The 19,855-nt window shown below is 43.8% G+C and overlaps 1 protein-coding gene across 6 annotated transcripts in view; it reads left to right on the top strand.

Moving 5' to 3' along the window:
* LOC105919271 (anoctamin-4) overlaps window positions 1–19,855 on the top strand; it is a 170,306-nt gene that overhangs the window by 58,318 nt on the left and 92,133 nt on the right. For 5 of the 6 annotated variants that reach the window (XM_036132419.1, XM_036132418.1, XM_036132420.1 and 2 more), the window contains 3 exons: window positions 15,549–15,749; window positions 15,935–16,083; window positions 17,242–17,391. In XM_036132419.1, coding sequence (XP_035988312.1) covers window positions 15,549–15,749; window positions 15,935–16,083; window positions 17,242–17,391 — 500 coding nt within the window. Of the gene's footprint in view, window positions 1–1,578; window positions 2,032–15,548; window positions 15,750–15,934; window positions 16,084–17,241; window positions 17,392–19,855 lie in introns of those variants that run through there. The other variant, XM_036132421.1, reaches the window with a different exon arrangement.

Below are 19,855 nucleotides of genomic sequence, written 5' to 3'. Positions count from 1 at the left end.
AAAAGCCGGACGTGTCAATGCTCACCATTACATATGAGGCTCACTAGAAAGAAACGCGCTGCTTTAGCAATTCTACGAGTTGCTCCTACGTAGTTTGACTCCATGTCACACTTACCGCTGCCCTGCTTCTCTCCACTCCTACGTTTTTGTCTGAGAAGAAGAATTCCCTTGTTTGCGCATGTGCAGTGCGCAAGGTTGGGGGAAATCGGCTCGTAGACGCTCCTAGCTCTGCTTCAACAGCAGGTTGTGCTCACGATCACCTCATGAGGGCCGACTGAATTTCAAACATGTTTGATTTTCATCCGACCATCAGGAGGTGGTTGTGAGAGGCTAATCGCCCCTTGCTTCTCGTGTGAGCTACTAATGGCTATCAGCCAATTGCCCCCAACTTCGCGCACTGCAAATGTTCAAAATAGGGACGTGTGACACAGAGTCAAACTGCGGCAGAACAACTCGTAGAATTGCAAAGGTAGTGCGTTTCATTTAAGTGAGCCTCATATTTAATAGTGAGCATTGACACTTCCATCTTTTGCTTCCTCTACTGTTAATGTTTGGCTTCCGGATAGACAAGCCCGACAAGCAACATCTCTCTACGGGGCTTTGGACGTACAGCGTATGAGCAGTCAGATCGCCTCAGAGCAGCGGGCTGTACAGTGTAAGAACAGATATTGTGAGCTGTGAACTTTTAAACCCTGAGGTTTCGTTGTACAGTCTGAGCTGTATCTGAGTACAACAATTGAAAATATCATACAGTGTATGCCTGCTATTAGAACGCTCCCCATGAAAGCCGTGTCACGATAACTGTGGCCTGCAGGGCTTTAGATGTTGTTCCAGGTTCTTTTGCGACCTCTTGGATGAGGCCTTGATATCCTCCCAGATTAATTTAGGTAGACCTTGCTTGGTAATTTTGTAACCCTTTCCAGACTGATTGATGTCAGTCACTTTGTTTCCCAACTTTGAGACGAATTCTTGTAGACGAGGGCTTGATGAGTTACTTTTTGACAGCTTGTGATTCTACAGGTCTAGCAATAATTAAAACCCCTTCTTGTATTTAATCAGGAAAACTAATTTGATGATCTCACATATTGTGATGTAAAATAAAAAAAAGTGAAATAAAGAAAATTTGCAATGAGATTAGTATATTTACAATACATTCAAAACATGTCTCTTCTTTTTGTTTATATAACTGTGAAAAAGATGAAAATTTCACACAGTTTCCCACTCCCAACATCTTAGCTTTTAGAAATATGAACGTGTTCCCTGTCCTTTAAAGTATACAGTAAACAAATATCCACACCACCCTTCCTGTTTGCTTTGTTAATTGTCTTTTGTAGGCTTCAATCTGAAATGGTCCTTGGTTTCTGTGTGGATGTGCCCTTGAGCCTCCATTAAAGGTACCTGCTGACACTGTAGTCTGTGCCAACTGTCACTGTGCTGTGCCGCAGCAATACTGCCACAGCCAGCACTGTTTTGTGATTGGCCCGCTGTCAGGGTAGACGCACCTCTGATTGGCTAGCAAGAAAGTCTGGTTGGAGAAGCCGATGAGTGGCACACACGCACACCCCTCGCTCGATCTGCCTCTCTCTCTCTCTCTCGGTCACTGTAAACATCCTGCTACTGCGTTTCTTCTCTTTTCTTTGAGGATCTTTTGAACGCGTCTGCAAGCTTTTTAATGACAGAGCAGTCAGAGAGTATGTGGGCGCTTGTGCGTGTCTGGGATGTTGATTTGGTTGATGCAGTGATGGGTAGTGTTGGGTGAAAATTGGGAATGCTGGTTTCTCTCATGGGAAGTTGCGTTTGTTTGCGTCCCTCAGCAAGGCTGTTTGCATGCTGGTGCTGGAGGGAAACAAGGGCTGATTGGGTTTCAGTGTGTGTGTGTGTGTTTGTTTCCATGTTTCTATGAGGAGGAGTCCTCTGGCTGTTTTGGCATTCGCTTCAGCTCAGCTGGGAAGCCCCTCTTCCCCCTCCTTTCTCCCCCTCTCCTAAGCTCTGAGAGGTGAAGCTGCCTCTATATCTGCCCACCTTCACACGGTGAGTGTTGTCAAGTTGTCTTGAAGCAAAGGCAGCTTGTTCTCTAGACTGCTGCAGTGCTCTATTTCATGTGTTGTCATGTCCTCCTCCCACTCACCTTTACCCTGGCTCATTCCTCACATTCAGCTCCCTGAGAGCATGCAAGCAAACGACCTTCAATCACTCGCTTTCTGCCCCGCTGTGGTGGTGAACTCTTTTTCATACATGCTACTTCTCCATTATCCATGATGCGTTACTTCCAAGACACACATTAAGATCATGTCATTGACATTGGAGAGCATAAGTAAGTGTCAGCGGGAAATGTGGTGCATGTGCACCAGTGGCTGGTCAGGAAGCATCAAATCTCCATCATTCCTGATGGAAAACACATCCAAGGACAATAATGGTTGCATCCAGATGGAGGGAACAATTTTCCTGACACTCGATCCTCTGAGCAGCACACTGCACACACACACCATACTTTATTCTTCTATTCATCTCTCAGTGTCACAGATAATATTTAAGTGGCCGTATGGGAACAACTGCAGTAGGAAACGTCAACCTTTTTCTCAGGGAATATAAAAATATAAAAAAGCCTTCCCCCTTGTAGAGGTCTCCTGTTTATTTTAGTTTTTTTTGTGTTATACTTAAATGTATTATATCATCAAACTAATTATTCCACTGATATAAACTGAGTAAAAACTATATGCTCATTTCAACTGATAATTTCATTTAAGGGAGCACAACCCATTTAAAGCAACCTGAACCTATGAGGAAAAAAGTAATCTCCCTCATTCAAATCAAGTTCATCATTGGTAGAATTTGACAAGCCACAACCAAGCTTTGACTACTATTACACCTGTTAAAAAAAAAAAAAAAATAAGACTTATCTGGCTATATGAAATAGGCCAAAAACACTCAAAAGCAACACCTCTTGCCCTGTTCTAAGTACATTAAAAACCAGATTACGGAGAAAGTCACCACCTTGGTTCTTTACCATTGTTACTTTCAAACTTGTAATTAAATTTTTTATTCATCTTTTTTTATGGGATGGACCTACACAAAATAGTCTGGGAGGTTCATGAAGTGAAATAAAGGAAAAAGATATATATACAAAATATTATTAAATATTATTAGTTTAATATTATTAAATGTTGAATTTGCTTTTTGAAAGCCCCCAAAAAGGATTGTTGCAGCCAATTACCTACAAAAGTCTAATAGTTGGGTAAATAAAGTCCAGCAGTGTGCAAGCTAAGTGTCACACGACCTGTCAGCATAAACACACCTTTTCTGAAAGGCCCCAGAGGCTGCAGCACCACTAAGCAAGATGCATCACACCATGAAGACCAAGCAGCTCTCCAAGCAAGCAAGCAGGGACTGGGATACTGATCTGACATTAGGCAAAGATGAATGGGGTTAAATACAGTGATATTCTTCAGTAAAACGTGTCAACCTGCCTTTGATTTGGGACTGGGACGGAGGTTTACCTTCCAGCATTTTACTGAAGCAAAACTTCAGTGGTTGATGGGGAAACATTTAAATGTATTGGAATGACCTATTTGCTCAGGCCTCTATCCAAATGTGGTTAAGACTTTAAGATCGCTGTTCACAAGTGAAACCATCCAACATGAAGTAGCTGGAGCTACTTGGTAAAAGAATTGGTAAAAATATGACGAGCTCATAGAGACTGATCTAAAGACACTTGCAGCTAGAATTGCCCCAAAAAGGGGCTCTACAAAGTACTGACTTTATAGGGGCGAACAATTATGCATGCTGAAGTTAGCTGTTGTTTTGTCGTAGTTGTTGTTTGCTTCACAGTAAAAATTATTTTACATCTTCAAAGTAAAATAATTGAACTGTAAATGAAATTATGGAAACTTTAAAAAAAATCCATTTTAATTCCAGGTTGTGTCACAGCAAATCCTGAAAAATGCCATGGGAATGAATACTTTTTCAGGCCACTGTATCAGTCTGGAAAGGGCTATATATACATTTTAAGGTCTTCAGTGAATTACAATGAGAGCCATCTATCCATCTATTCATTAATCCAGTCATCCATCTTCTGTTAAACTGAGATTGGATCGTGGGGGCGGCTCATTCTGGAGCGTTCCCTGGCCAGACAGGATATATCAGGTTCAGTTCTGGGTCTTCCTCTGGTTCTCCTCCCAGTGGGAGATGTCTGGGAAAACCCCAAAGAGATTCATCATGGGATTATTCTGATCAGATGCCCAAAAAACCTTGGCTGGCTCCTTTTGATATGGAGAAGCAGTGGCTCTACTTTGACCTCCTACCGGCTAGTATAGCTCCTCACCCTGTCTCGAAGGCTGAGCTCACCCTTGAGAGGAAGCTCATTTTGGCTATTTATATCTGGGATCTCGTTCTTTTGGTCATGATGCATGCCTTATGACCATAGGTGAGGGTCAGAACATTGACTGGTAAATCGAGTTTGGAGCAGCTTTTGTCTATCTCTCAATCCACCCAGCCATTACTTGAGAACAAGACACCAGGATACTTAAGCTCCCCTGCTTGAGGCAGAAACTGACAGTGAGACAGTGAGAACCAACAAAATGTGGGGAAAACATGGAACAACAAAGAACCTTGCCAGGAGTGGCTGACCTACCAAAATGACTCTTAGAATGCATTACCGACTCATCTAGGAAGTCACAATAGAACCCAGAAGAACATCTACAGTTTTCATCCGTCTCAGTGAAAGTCAAAGTTCATAATTCAATAATAAGAATAAGTCAAGGTAGAAAAGGCTTCTATAAGAAGTGTTCCCAGGCCCGAACCACAGCTATCCCAAAAGAACACAAAAGTCTGACTTACATTTTTACATCTTGATGATGCCCAAGACTTCTGAGACACATTATTTGGCAGATGGTTATAATCTTGTGGCTTTTTGGTGTATGCGTATCTCAGAATATAGCTTTTAGATTGAACTTGTTTTTTTACTGTGTTAGGTGCCTTGCACCTTCAGAAAATCCATTCTTTTACTCAGAATGTACAACAGGCCAATTGCAAAAAATTTCAAGAGCCACATCTACATGCCTCAGTTAGACTATGAAACAGCAGTTAGCAAAAAAACTGAACATCAGAATCACCATGAACTTTCTTTCACCAAGTTTGAGGGTTCAAACAAAGAATTTCTCTTTGGATTACTACACTCACATCATGTAACAAAACAGGCAGACAAATAACAGTAAGCAGACAGCAGCCAAAATATGTAACAGAAAAAATACATTTTCAGGGGGCAAATGTAAGAACAGGAGCAGTATGTACAGCAGATTTTTTCTTTCTCAGCAGTGTAGCTGGCTACCTAACAGTAAAGTGTTCATCAGAGACACAGCCTTGGAGGTAGAAACAGGCTCTGTGTCGGCTTGTTTTAGCCATCAGCGCTCTGTAGCGCAGAACCAAAGGCAAGAGTCTGAATAACATGTAACCAGAATCAGTTGGGGCAACAGCTATCTTAACAGCCCTTTTTCTGGCCCTGGACCTGTACAGGTCGTGAATGGATGGAAGGTCAGATCTGATGTTCCTCTCTGCAGCTCTAATTGTTCATTGCAGTTTGGACCTGTCTGGTTTTGTGGATGAGCTGAACCACACAGAGATGGATGAGCACAGACTGAATGATGGCAGTGTAGAAGTTTGTATGGCTTATGTGGAAAAGTTGCTGGGAGAAAGCCTCTTGTCTTCTGTCAACACAACTTAGGTTTGCAAAGATACATCTGAATGAAACACAAGTCCCATGGAAAAAGAATCATGTACAGATATGAACAAGTTGAGATTTTAGCTTTGACCTACAGTTTCATGTTTAGCTAAAAATGAACACAGCATATTAGCTGAAACACCTTGCTCTTTGCTGGTCATTCAGGACTTGTTGCTCTCCAAGCAACAAGACCTGGGCAGCTTGCAGTCATCAGGTTGACTAACAATATAACATAACACAATATAATTTATCAATTGGCATTGAGTTAGCAAATCATGACTGTTGATCTTGAGTTTATAGAAATATTATATCCTTATTAGTTATTTCCTCTAGCTCGTTGGAACATTTCAAAGTATTGAAAACAAAAATAGTGTAAGCTGTAAAAAAAAATTTTGAAAGAAAAAAAATCTTTAGTAAATTCATAATCTAACCTCAAAGTTCTGAGACTGTGTCCGGCCAGTTCCAAGAAACATCTTTCTAAGTTCATAGAGAGCAACCTTATTTCCAGAAACTAACCATGTTAGCTTTGAGGAACTGCCATCTACGTTCAAGAAAGTCAGTTTTCAAGATGTTAACGTAACCTGTAAGTTTTGGTTAAATAAAGATTGTTTTATCTAGTCCTACAAAATGTTCTATTTAATTCTCCTTTTTAAATTTTCGTTTGATAATGAGTTTTGAGACAGTAGCTGGTTTCAGGAAGTTGGCCCCTAATAGTAACATCTTAGTTATGAGAGAATAACCTCTTAGTTCCAAGCAGGTACATTCTGTACTATGTAGTTCTATGAAACTTTTTTTCCAATTCTCTTTTAAGAGGTTTTGATTAGATTTTTTTGATGGTTCATTTTGAAACATTGCCTAGAGAAGTTAAATGAAAGTTCTAAGGAAGTACCTGGTGCGTTCACAAAAATAACCTTACATTTTTAGATAGTAACTAACCTCTGGATGACAGGGAGGAAACCCTAAATAAATGAGAAGTAACTCCTACGTTCTGTAAAGGTAGCCTTTAGGTTCAACAAGTCCTTTAAAATATTATTATTTTCTCTCTTATGAGTTTTCATTGAGGGTGAGGTCATAATTGGTCTTTAACTACCAATGTTTTGGTTATTACATTTTAAGCCTTGGAAATTACAATTAGTTGATTCCAAAATTACGTTTGAGAATGTAGAGTTAATCCAACAACAAGCAACTACGCCAATGCCAGTGTGAAAACAATGGCCTAGGAGGGTTATCTCTCTTCATCTTTTGAGGAATAAAAAAGCATCAGTAGAATCAGTTAACTGATGCCTGGTGGGTGTCAGTGACTGTCACCAGCACCTATGCCGTATATGTTTTACCATGTAAATAAAAATAATTTTCATCAATTGGAATGACTTTACAAAGGGGATATAAAGGGTGAAAGAAATGCCCAGATTAAAGAGTAGCCCTCTATGATGAAACCGAGATCTAAGGATGAGGTCAATTTCTCCTTTCTTTTATGTGTCCTCCCTTCAATTTACCATGTGACCTCAGATGTGGCTTGAGTTACTCATGCTCCACCGAGCTGTTAAAGTTTGATGGATACATTGTTTAACCCATTGCATTGACATTGCATTGTCTGTTGCGATGATCCGGATAACTGACAATTTGCACAGGCATAGGTAAATAATGTGTCAGTATCACTCTAAGCCTTTAAAAATTTGGCAACATCTCAGTTTGATCACCAAATTTTGGCTACACAAGGACCTTAGCTACTTTACTCATAAAGGTATACAGCTGCAACAGAACCTACACAGCTACAACTCCAAAGCCCCAGAAATGACCCAAAAATAACAGTAAATAATCTCACGCTATACTATGCAAATGTTCAGTATAAACTGATGAATAATCACTCACCTCATTAACTTGAAACTGTTTTATTCAGGGATAGTGAGTTGATACCTATATATAGAAAATATAGAAAGGAAAACTGGGCCAAACACCTAAAAACCATGACAAAAACTAGATAAAGAGGGCACTCTGTAATAAAACCCAATTAATTCCTCACCCTTGATTGCAATTAGCATTCACTTTTCACAATCGGTGTGCATCAAAAGCAACGCATAAGCTTCAAAGACCTTTCACCTTCCTGTCCTCATGTTTAAACCAACGTAAGATCCCATTTTTCCTATGTGCTAGCCTCAATGGTAAAATAGGAAACAGTATGACAGCAGCTTTGGTTTTAGGTCCCATTTATTTATTAAAGTCCACTATAGCAGAAGCCCATAAAGGGTGACTATGGTGAGTATTCATTCTACTTGTCTGGAGTGTAATGTCTTGCTGTTCGCTGCAGCCATGCACTCCAGTGTTCCACAGCATCAGCAGCTGATTAAAAGCAACTCCCCCCACTTCTGTCTTTCTTACTACACCTCAGCAGAAAAATTCAGCTGAGTCACATTTGCTGACTCAAATGAAGGCAGTCTTTAAGGACTGAAGGTAAAAAAGAAAAGCATACCTTGTTTGACTGAGTTAATTTAAGCTTCAAGCACCTGTAGGTGTTTGTGAGTGTGCGCTTGTGTGTGTAAGGTTTATCCTTCGGGAAAATGCTCAATAGTGGTTGTGAAGAGCCAAAGACCTGCCCCCCAGAGCCCCGAGGCAGGCTCCATGGGACCCAAAACCCCAGTTGCCCAAAGGGACCCCCCCAAGTAAAGATGACCAAAAGGGCCCAACACAGGAAATCTGCAGCCCCCACCGAAGGGAGAGGCGAGACGCCCCCGAGAAAATCCTCAGCCACCGCAACGCTGAAGCCCCCAGGGGCTGCAGTGACGAGCCTGTGGGCTCCGCTGGCAGCCAACTACGCTGAGGTGGGACCGGCCATGGGCCTCGTGGAGCCAAGGCCCCAGGAGCGCCCCGCCCCACGGCAGGGGCCAGGCCCCGGGGGGCCAGGCTCTGCGAAGCAACTGCCAGGAGTGGGCTGGCACACAGTCTCAATCACTCACTCCCACCCCAGTGCCCCCACACACAACACACAAATACTCAAAAGAAAGGGGGACACACATTACACTCCTTTGCATTCATCGCACACATTCCCTATTCCCAGGTCCAGGTGCCGGCACCCCAAAGGAGAACCAGGCACCCAGACCCGGTATGTGAACCCTAAGGTCAAGATGTTAGGAGGGGGGGACTCCACCACAACCCAACCTTCCCAGTTCTTTCTCCGTTCTGGGCCCCCCATCCCGCACCCAGGCCAGACAGCCCATGGAACAGGCCCCCCGAGGACGGTGCCAACATGGCCCGGACAGGCTAGTCAACCAGAGCCCACCGCAAACCCCACCCCAGTCCCAGCCAGCTGCCTGGGCCCTACACTGGCCACCAGCCAAGACCCGCGACCACGTGGCTCGTTCCTCTTTCAGGCCCCAGACTCCGAGCGGCAACCAGAGAACAGAGGTGTGAGAAAGAATCCAATCCTCCCTCAGCCTGCTCAAATGTTGTGTTGTTGTGTGTTGTTCTCGAGTGTGTTTTAAAATTGGGGGTCCCAAAGGCGGTGCCCAGCACAGTTCACCCCCACTCCGGAAGGTAGCTGGTGCCAGTGCACCCCGTCCAAGCAACCTACCCAGAACCCTCAATGTCTAAATGCGAATGGGGTTAGAGGGAGCCATCAGGGGTGAGGCCTACACAATAAGTTCCCCACCCCCAGATGTCTTGACCCCCCCTCCCCCAAAGAGGCCCTACATATATGTGTGTTGTGAAAATGTTGTAAATGAAAATGTCTAAAATGCATAAAAAAAAAATCAGGGTGTGGGACGTCAGCCAGAAGTGGTGCCCTCCAACAACGCTCCCCTCCCCAAGGTCCTACATGTGAGGCAGCGTGATGGAGCAGGCAGAGGGAGGAGTCAGGGATGGGGATGGAAGAACTGAAGGGAGCACGAGCATGAGAGCCTCATGCTCTCCCAGGGAGCCAGCTCCCCTACTGACTCCGATAGGCACCTCCGTTCCCCGAAAACCCACCCGGAGAAGGGGGCTCCGGCTGCCGCACCACCCAGGGCCAGGGAAAGGCAGCAGGGCCCGTGAGCCAACCAAACACCAGGACCAACACCACCATTCCTAACCCACCCACCAAAAAAATTAAATAAATAAATAAAACAAATAAATAAATTAAACCCCTCTGGTTAACCAGCCCGCCCGGACCACGCAGACCCCGCTCCCCGGATGGCACCCGCACTGTGAGATGACATAGACCAGGAACGAGATAGGGAGCCGGGTACAGAGCTCTCCAAACAGCCACATCAACCACACCCCCCTCCCCATCCGAGAATGTAATCCCACCCTAACACTGCCATTCCAACAACTCTCAGCATACATACGACAAAAGACACTCAGGCTGGGTTCGTCCCCCCTCTCCCTCCCCCCCCCCCCCCCCCCCCCACTAGCAGAGTGCAAACCCTTTAAAGGGGAAAGCATCTGCCATTAGATGGTAATGTCCATGCCCCCCAACAGGCCCAGGGCCCCCCGCACACCAGAGGCAGCAGCAGGGCCAGACACCCGGGCATGCACGGCCCACATCCCATGCGGCATACCCACTGAGCTATATTATACACTGGAGTGCTGATTTTGCCGAAAAACTGAAGTCAATGGCCACCATCTTGCTACTCCCTACTCTCACAGAATCCCATAGGATTTGGTTGCAACAACAAGCAGTCAAAACTGAGTCTTGAGAGACCAAAGAGCCAGCAAACACCAAAGGGGCTAGAGAACACAGGGAACCAAAGGGACCAGAGAACACAGGGAACCAAAGGGACCAGAGAACACGGAGAACCAAAGGGGCCACACAGCGCCAAAGGGAAGGAACGGGCGCAACACAGCGCCAAAGGGAAGGGACAGGCGCAACACAGCGCCAAAGGGAAGGAACGGGCGCAACACTGCGCCAAAGGAAAGGAACGGGCGCACGACCGCGCCAAAGGGAAGGAACGGGCGCACCACAGTGCCAAAGGGAAGGAAAGGGGTGCACGACAGCGCCAAAGGGAAGGTACGCGCGCACAACCGCGCCAAAAGGAAGGAACGGGCGCACGACAGCGCCAAAGGGAAGGAACGGGCGTACTTAACGCCAAAGGGAAGGAACGGACGTACTTAAAGCCAAAGGGAAGGAACGGGCACACGACAGCGCCAAAGGGAAGGAACGGGCATATGGAAACGCCAGAGGGAAGGATGGGCGCACGACAGCGCCAAAAGAAAGGAACGGGCGCACGACAGCGCCAAAGGGAAGGAACGGGCGTACTTAACGCCAAAGGGAAGGAGCGGGCGTACTTAACGCCAAAGGGAAGGAACGGGCGCACGATAGCGCCAGAGGGAAGAACAGGCGTACGACAAGACGCAGAACAGAGACACAAGGGGAAGTCAGAACAAAATAAAAACTACTGTAGGCTAGAGGGAACTCGACTAACCTAAGCAGGGCAAAAACAAAAAGAAGAAAACAGGGGAAGTAAAGCGTAGGGACCTCGAAAGCGCAGGGACCTTAGAAAGCGCAGGGACCTTCAAGAGTGCTGGAACTCATCCAACGCAGGAACCCAGACGGCGCAGGAACCCACACACATTGATACTATGGGGATAAACAAACAAAACTAAATAAAAACAAATACAGAACTAAGACTAGAACTACAAAACTTAACAGACTACAATGCTAATACCGGAACTACAGGGCTAGACAAGAACTACAGGGCTAGACAGGGACTACAGGGTCAAGACAGGGACTACAGGGCTAGACAGGGACTACAGGGCTAGACAGGGACTACAGGGTCAAGACAGGGACTATTCGACTATTTTTAGTCGAATAGATTACTACAACGGTGTTTTCACAGGTCTGCCTAAAAAGTGGATCAGACAGCTGCAGCTGATCCAGAACGCTGCCGCCCGCGTCCTCACTAAGACCAAGAAAGTAGAGCACATCACCCCAGTTCTAAAGTCATTACACTGGCTCCCTGTATCTCAGAGAATAGACTTTAAAATACTTCTGTTAGTCTATAAATCTCTAAAATGGCGTAGCACCTAAATACATCACAGACTTGTTATCAGTGTATCAACCTTCAAGACCACTAAGGTCTTCTGGCTCCAGCCTGCTCTGCATACCTAGAACCAGAACTAAACACGGAGAAGCAGCATTTAGTTCCTATGCTCCACTTATCTGGAACAAACTTCCAGAAAACTGTAAAAGTGCGGAAAGCCTGAGTTCCTTTAAATCAAGATTAAAAACACATTTGTTTAGGACTGCCTTTAACTGTTCTAGTTAAATAGTTTTACTGAAATATCACTAGTTCAACTTTTTAGTCCAACTGTTTTTAATGTTCTATTTTTGTTTCTACACTTTATTCCTACTTGCTTTTATTCTGTTTTATTTTCCTATATTTTAATCATGTAAAGCACTTTGCAATGTCTCTGTACTGAATTGTGCTATATAATAAATAAATTTGCCTTGCCTTGCCTTACAGGGTCAAGACAGGGACTACAGGGCTGACAAAACTAGGGGGCTAAAACTAGAACTAGGATAGGAACTACAGGGTCTAAAACTGAAAAATCAAAACAAGACTGGTAAACTAGGAAAGGAACCAAATGCAAAAGCAAAGCTATAAAACAAAGCAGAACAGGGAGTCTAAGGTACAAAACTGGAATCCAAAAACAAAACTCAGAAGACTAAGCTAACCTAAAAAATAGAACCGAGCTGAAAAAACAAAAGGCTAAATAAAACCCAAATACTCAAAATAAAGAAAACCCCAAAATAACCCTAAAACACCCAAAAATCCTAAGTAAACAAAAAACTAAGGTTGAGCCTAAACAAATGAACAGAAGGCGGAAATAATTCTTCTAAAACAGTAAAAAAAATATACAGAAGCAAAACTAGAAACTAAAGCAGAACTAGAACACAACAAACCAAACTTAAAAAACTCTAAGAAATCAAAGAAACACTGAAATACTCTAAAACTAAGGAACGTTAAGTAACTCAAAACACAAGACCAAAAATAACTCAAAACAAAACTGAAACTGGAAGGCGCTGGGCAGCAAAGTCTTAATATGCTGGGCAGCAGCAAAAGTTAACGCTGGGCAGCGACGTCGAGGAGCGCCGTCCTTTGATGCTGAGCAGCGTGCGAGGCGGACTTCGCAGAAGGCGATCCAGGAAACAGAGTCAGAGGCGGGGCGTCGCGGATGCGACCCTGGCAGACAAACCGGAAGCGTGACGTCGCAACTCCGCGACCATGGCGAGACGAAACAGAGGCGAGGCGTCGTCGTACGGCGACCCAGGCTAGATGAAACAGAGGCGGGGTGTCGCCACACGGAGACTCAGGCGAGATGAACCGGAGGCGGGGCAGATCCTACCAGCTTCTGCACCAGGCTCTGTGCGTGCTCGGTTTCATCCCTTGGCCGGTCCATAATGTCATGATATTTTTCTAGGATGAACCCGGACACAGCACGCACACACAGAGCTAGTTCTTAGGAGTGAGTTTATTGAAAAGTGTGGAAGATGGATGATGATGAACCCAGAGTCTTTCAACAGACGGAGGTGTAGGGTGCAGAAGCTGGCCGGCAGGAGGCGTGTGGAGAGACTGACCGGGAGGAACTCTGGAGCCGAAGACTAAAGACCAGGACGGAGCATCTGAGCTGAGGACTTGGAGACCAGAACATCAGAGCCGTGGACTTGAGACCAGAACATCAGAGCCGTGGACTTGAGACCAGAACGTCTGAGACGTGGACTTGAGACCAGAACGTCTGAGACGTGGACTTGAGACCAGAACGTCTGAGACGTGGACTTGAGACCAGAACGTCTGAGCCGTGGACTTGAGACCAGAACGTCTGAGCCGTGGACTTGAGACCAGAACGTCTGAGCCGTGGACTTGAGAGCAGAACGTCTGAGCCGTGGACTGGAGACCAGAACATCTGAGCCGTGGACTGGAGACCAGAACATCTGAGCCGTAGACTTGAGACCAGAACGTCTGAGCCGTGGACTTGAGAGCAGAACGTCTGAGCCGTGGACTTGAGAGCAGAACATCTGAGCCGCGGACTTGAGACCAGAACGTCTGAGCCATGGACTGGAGACCAGAACATCTGAGCCATGGACTGGAGACCAGAACATCTGAACCGTGGACTTGAGACCGGAACAGCTCTCCAGGAGATGAGAACATGAGTGGGAACAGAGCTGAGCTGGATCTAGGCTGAGACTGGAACAAAAACAAAGCTGACGGAAAGTCTATTGGCTGACTGTAACAAAAAACAAAGTTGAAGGAAGTCTTCAGGCTGACTGTAACAAAAAAACTGAGCTGACAAGGATTTTGGCAGAGACTGAGCGGGAGTGAACACTATGGACCAGCGACGAGAACAGAATGAGGTGAGTCTTATAAAGAGGAGAGCACAGGTGGCAACAGATCAGGGGTAATTGCAGCCTGACAGGTGACGGGAATGAAAACTAATTAGTGTCCTTAGGTGTGACTAAAGCTGAGCGAGGGAGAGCTAAGTGAACTACAAAATAACAAAGAAGCCAGACAAAACTTAAACCATGACAGGTAGAACTCATGGTGGATTCTATTATGAGCTGGTAAGGTCCTGCTGCAGCAAAACCTCCCCAAACCATGACACTACCACCTTGGTGCATCACCATTGCTTTTCTTTTTGTTGAATCCTGTCTTTAGTTTATCAAATTTCCTCTGTTCTGGTATACAAAAAAAGTACTAAACTCATCTGTCCAAAAACTTTATTCCAGAATTTCTGGTCTTTCAGTTCTTAATGTAGTGATGTCTTCTGTTTTGGCTCACTTCAACACAACAACTACACAGTGTATTAAATTGGTGGACAAAAACTAAAGAGACGTACTGCAGTGTCCCAACAAGCATTCTCCTTTATGAGGCAACCGCCTAACATACAGATTGATAATATTATTGTCCTGTTATGAAACGCAGGAAATTAACTCTTTTAAGGCCTGATACAGGTACTTGTGAGGAAACTTTTTTAAAAAGAAAATCGTTTTGGTGGATTTAAAAAAATAAAACATCAGGCTTTCAGCTTTCTTTGTATCGTAATTGATTCGTTAGACCAAAAAAATACATTTTCCACATTTTCTGTATTTTTATATAGGGTGTGTAAAATACATTAATTTGTATGTTGTAAATTATTTGTTCAGAAAAATACTGACTTTGTTTGAAGAGAGGTCTCAGAAATAATTGTATCAAAAATTATATATGTAGAGTTATAGGGTTAAAGAAATATGTCAAAGTATTGTTGCTCAGCCTCAAAGCAAGAAGGTTTTAGCTTGATTGTCTCAAGTGTCTCTGTGTCAGTCCAATTTAGACTGAAAACGTGTTCCAGGTGTACCCTGTCCCCAACAAATTGTCTGCTGCGGAAAGCTTGTGAACCTGGACAGAACCGGTTGAGTGGAAAAACTTTGGCTCTGTATTTGGAAGATTACCTGTTAGCCATTGTTTTTTATCTCTGCTTGAATAAATACCCCTGTTCAGAAATTAACATTGAAACCTGAATACATCTATGAAGATAATGAAAGAATTCAGAGCCATTCTAAAGGTAAAGCAAATACAAAGTACCAAAATCAATCAACTCCAGCCCCATTTAAACTCAAGATATATTACCAACCATTTTGTAAATGTCTTGTTTCAGAATTTTATATTGAGAAAGTTAAGTCAGAATATTTTTATTAAGACGATTTAACTTTAAAGTAGGAAAACCTGTGCTTTGATTACTCTTGATCACTCTATATAAAGTTTGCTGTCTTAATAGTTTTCTACTGTAGCCCAGACAATCAAATTGATTTTACATTTTCCCTGGCCTTTAAAAGCAGTGCACGAAGAAACAGCTCTGAGTTAGTTTCTTTGTGTTTCTGCAGATGTGAGTTTATCTCTTCATGGATCTGAGCCCAAGCAGCAGAGCCCCCACCGACACAGAGAGCTGCTGCAGCCCTCGGCCTCTGGCTACCAGCCAGCGGATAAACCTCTCACTTTCCTGTACTGTGAGAAGGAGGACGTCATGAAGGAGTCCTCGGCCGAATCCCTGGACTCCAGCGTTCAAGGCAACTGGCCTCCACTGGGTAAGAATTTTTAACAGATGTTTTTAGGGGTGGGGGTGGGGCATTAGGACCACCTTTGTCTGAGACATGAGAAACTGGACTGGGTTTTTCTACTCGGATCAGATTCTTTCTGTAAAAAATAAGAATGGTGATTTATACTTTTTACAGATATTTTTTTGCAATTTTCTTATCGATCTTTGCATTAGCGGTGAAGGACGTTAAGGTTGTGCTACAGAAAGAAAAGTCAGACGGCATCAGCAGCCCGTCCAGAGATGATGACTCCACCCTTCAGAACCCTGGATCTCACAGCAGCATCCTCGATGAAAACAGCAAATCTCAATTAGGCATTCCAGAGGTACAGTGCTGTGCCACAAATATAAACTAAGTAACCAAAAAAAATGTGATTGTTTCATTTAATAAGGACAAAAAAAGGGTTTACAAACCAATGTGACCTTATGTAAACAAGAATTTGACCCACTTGTTAAATCCTTAGTTATCTGAGATTGACATGGTTACTCCCAGAGTTGAACCAAGAAATCACTTTAACAGAGCCTGTCTGACAAGATGAAATAAGGGATAAGATCTCAAAAAGCAACACATCACACCCCAGTCTAAACTTCACAAAAGCTGAGAAACAAATCTTGATCTGAGACTTCAGTACACCACAGAAAGAAAGAAAACATGAAACAGGGTGGAACCTTCCCAGGAGAGGCTGGGCTACTGAAATTCCTCCAAGATTCATCCAGCAAGCCACAGAAGAACCCAGAACATCTTCTAATGTAAGGCAGGCCTCGCCGCCTTCGTTAAGGTCAGGATTCATGACTGGCAAAATGTCCTCCTTGGAGAGTTCCAAGTCCAAAACCACTGCTGACCAAAAAGACCACTATGGCCCACCTCACAATTGTGAGGATCATGATGATCCTCAAGAACTTTCAAAAAATATTCTGTGGACTGCTAAGACAAAAATGTAACTTTTTTCAAGACATGCCACCAATATATGGCGTGAAATTAGCATAACAGCACATGGACATGTTTGTGGTAATATGATGGTCATTTACTCTTTAAGAAACTTAATGACTTGGAATTGCGTATTCTGCTCTGTACCAAAAAATCCTGAGGGAAAATATCTGGCCATCAGTTTGTGACCTTAACCTGGAGCAAACCAGGGTTATGGAGCAAGACATTGCTGCAAAGCACTCCAGCAAATCCTCCTCTGAAAGCTAAATCAAGATGCTGTGCCATGGCATTAAGCAAGCATTAAATCCTCTAATGTGGCTGAAGTAAAACAACTCTCAAGACCTAAAAGAACCAGGCATGAGAAACAAATTTAGAACCCTGGAAGGGGACAAAACCTTTTTTACAGTAAAGAAATCCTTAATTTCTTTGTAAATGATATTTTAACTTTCAATGGAAAGGATGAGATAACAACCATGGATAAAAGGTATGTTTTCAAATTGTTTAATTTAACCCGGTCGCTTTATTTTTTAATCATCTGCATTTCTTTTGTTCAAAGGGAAGGAATAAATCACCTGGTCTTTGCTTCAGCGATGGAAAATGTCTCATAGACTACATCCTGGTTTACCGAAAGTCCAGCTCCCAGTCTGAGAAGAGGGAGATTTTTGAGCGGAATATCCGTGCTGAGGGATTACGCATGGAAAAGGAGGTAAAAGAAACAAGAGACAAGAGCATAACGAGTTGTGCCTTTTTCACCTTGTTGCAAAAATATTTGACTACATGGAAATTTTTCAAACTCTTGTTCAAAACTGGCAATTGCCGTAATTCACTGCTGCCGTTGTGTGGTGTAATAACACAATCAGCTAAAGAGACAAGACGAGACATTATACTGGGTTCACAAGAATTGTTCTGCATTATTCTGGGGAAATATTTTGGACATCACGAACAAGTGGTCATTATTACCAAAAGCATTAAAAAGTTCCCCTTGTGTTTTCAAAAAGGATAAAGGATTTCATGAATCTAAAATAGTGTTTAAGTATTTAAAGACTGTACACAAGAAAACTTTGATATAATTCTCCATATGTATGCCAATGTGAAAGCACAAATACTACCAGGAATGTTGTAAGCCACCAATAGTTAGCCTGTCTTCTTGGTATTCTCACAGGGATCACATATGATTCATATCTTTTCTGTCACTGTTTCTTTTCTTACCTGCTGCCCAAAACACTGGTACACATGAGATTTTAACATCATGGAGACTTTTTTCAAGGTTATATATCCTATAGAGTCAATGAAGACTCTAAATGGTGCCCTGCGGACCTGTCCAGGGTGTACCCCGCCTCTCGCCCATTGACAGCTGGAGATAGGCACCAGCACCCCTGATGGTGAGGATGATGAAGAGGACAAAGACAGAGGAGAGAAAAGATGTTTAGCTTTCAGGGAAGAGTTGAGACAGGCTCTGGGTGGCCAGGAGGTGCTTCCAGAAGACTGGACAAATACAGCTGTATTAATGATATTAAACAGTGGCTCTGTGACAACTACTTGCAGGCAAACTCTGATAAGACGGAAACACTCATCATTGCCCTAGAGAACCAAATAACGGAAATTAAGAAATTGCTGGATGTATTAGCCTCCTCTGTCAAACCCAGCCTCAGAAAAATTGGCATAATTTTTTATTCTGCTATGTCACTAAAGTGCCATTCTGGCAGACTAGAGATGATTATTCATGCTTTTATTTCATCTCGTCTTGACTATTATAACAGCCTTTTTATATAGAATAGAATAGAATTTAACTTTATTGTCATTGCACTGTCACAATTACAAAGCAACGAAATGTGGTTTGCATCTATCCAGAAGTGCTATACAGGATATAAATATTATTTGTAAGTATGTAAAAGTAAAAATTAATAGTAGGTGACTGTAAAATGTCGTGTATAAATATGGGAGCTATAGGCACAGATTATACAGAATATAATAATATGGGAGCTGTATGCACAGATTATGCAGAATATATAGGAATGTTAGGAAAAGGATTATATATGTATTAGCGGGGTTATAATACAAGATAAATAATGGCAGATAAGATTTACAAAATCTATACAGATTGTATACAAATTGTGTATGTGTGTGAGGGGAACAGTCCATGGTATATGTGTGTGTGAGAGGACAGTCCATATGTTATTATTGTATGGGGGGATGGGGGGTTACAGTCCTTATAGTTGTGTCAGGAGGCGTTCAGGAGCGTGACAGCTGTGGGAAAGAAGCTGTTCTGTTGCCTGGTGGTTCTGGTCCGTAACGCCTCCCAGAGGGCAGAAGGGAGAAGAGTGTGTGTGCAGGGTGAGTGAAGTCCTTGGTGATTTTCCCGGCCCTTTTCAGACACCGCTTCCTATAGATGTCCTTGATGGTAGGGAGCGGTGCCCCGGCGAGGTGCTGGGGAGTTTTGACCAGCCTCTGCAGCGCCTTCCGGTCGGCGACAGAACAGTTCCCATACCAAACTGTAATACAGTTGGTGAGGATGCTTTCGATGGTGCAGCGGTAGAAGTTCATGAGGATCTCTGAGGGCAGATGGTTCTTCCTCAGGGTCCTCATGAAGAACAGGCGCTGGTGCGCCTCCTTGATGAGTTTGGAGCAGCTGGTCGTCCAGGTCAGGTCCTCGGAGATGTGGAGTCCCAGGAATTTAAAGCTGTCCACACGCTCCACCGCTGTCCCCTTGATGTGGATGGGAGGGTGTAGGTCAGCGTTCCTCCTGAAGTCTATGATGAGCTCCTTGGTCTTCTCGGTGTTCAGCTGCAGGTTGTTTTTGTCGCACCACTCAGCCAGACGGTCCACCTCCTCCCTGTAGGCGGCCTCATCGTTATCTCTGATGAGGCCAATCACGGTGGTGTCGTCTGCAAACTTGATGATGGCGTTAGAGTCATGGACAGGTCTGCAGTCGTGGGTGAGGAGAGAGTAGAGGAAGGGACTCAATCACACAACCTTGTGGCACTCTGGTATATATATATATATATATATATATATATATATGTTTGAATAAGAAAGATCTTCCCCGTCTGCAGTTAGTGCAGAATGCTGCTGCAAGACCTTTAACCAACACAAGAAAAAGACCGCACATTACCTCAGTTTTAAGCTCTTTAAATTGGCTGCTGGTACATTTTAGAGTTCATTTTAAAATT

This window comes from Fundulus heteroclitus, unplaced genomic scaffold (assembly GCF_011125445.2).
Source record: "Fundulus heteroclitus isolate FHET01 unplaced genomic scaffold, MU-UCD_Fhet_4.1 scaffold_50, whole genome shotgun sequence".
In the NCBI taxonomy this organism is placed as follows: Eukaryota; Metazoa; Chordata; class Actinopteri; order Cyprinodontiformes; family Fundulidae; genus Fundulus; species Fundulus heteroclitus.
This window is presented reverse-complemented; position numbering and strand designations above follow the sequence as displayed.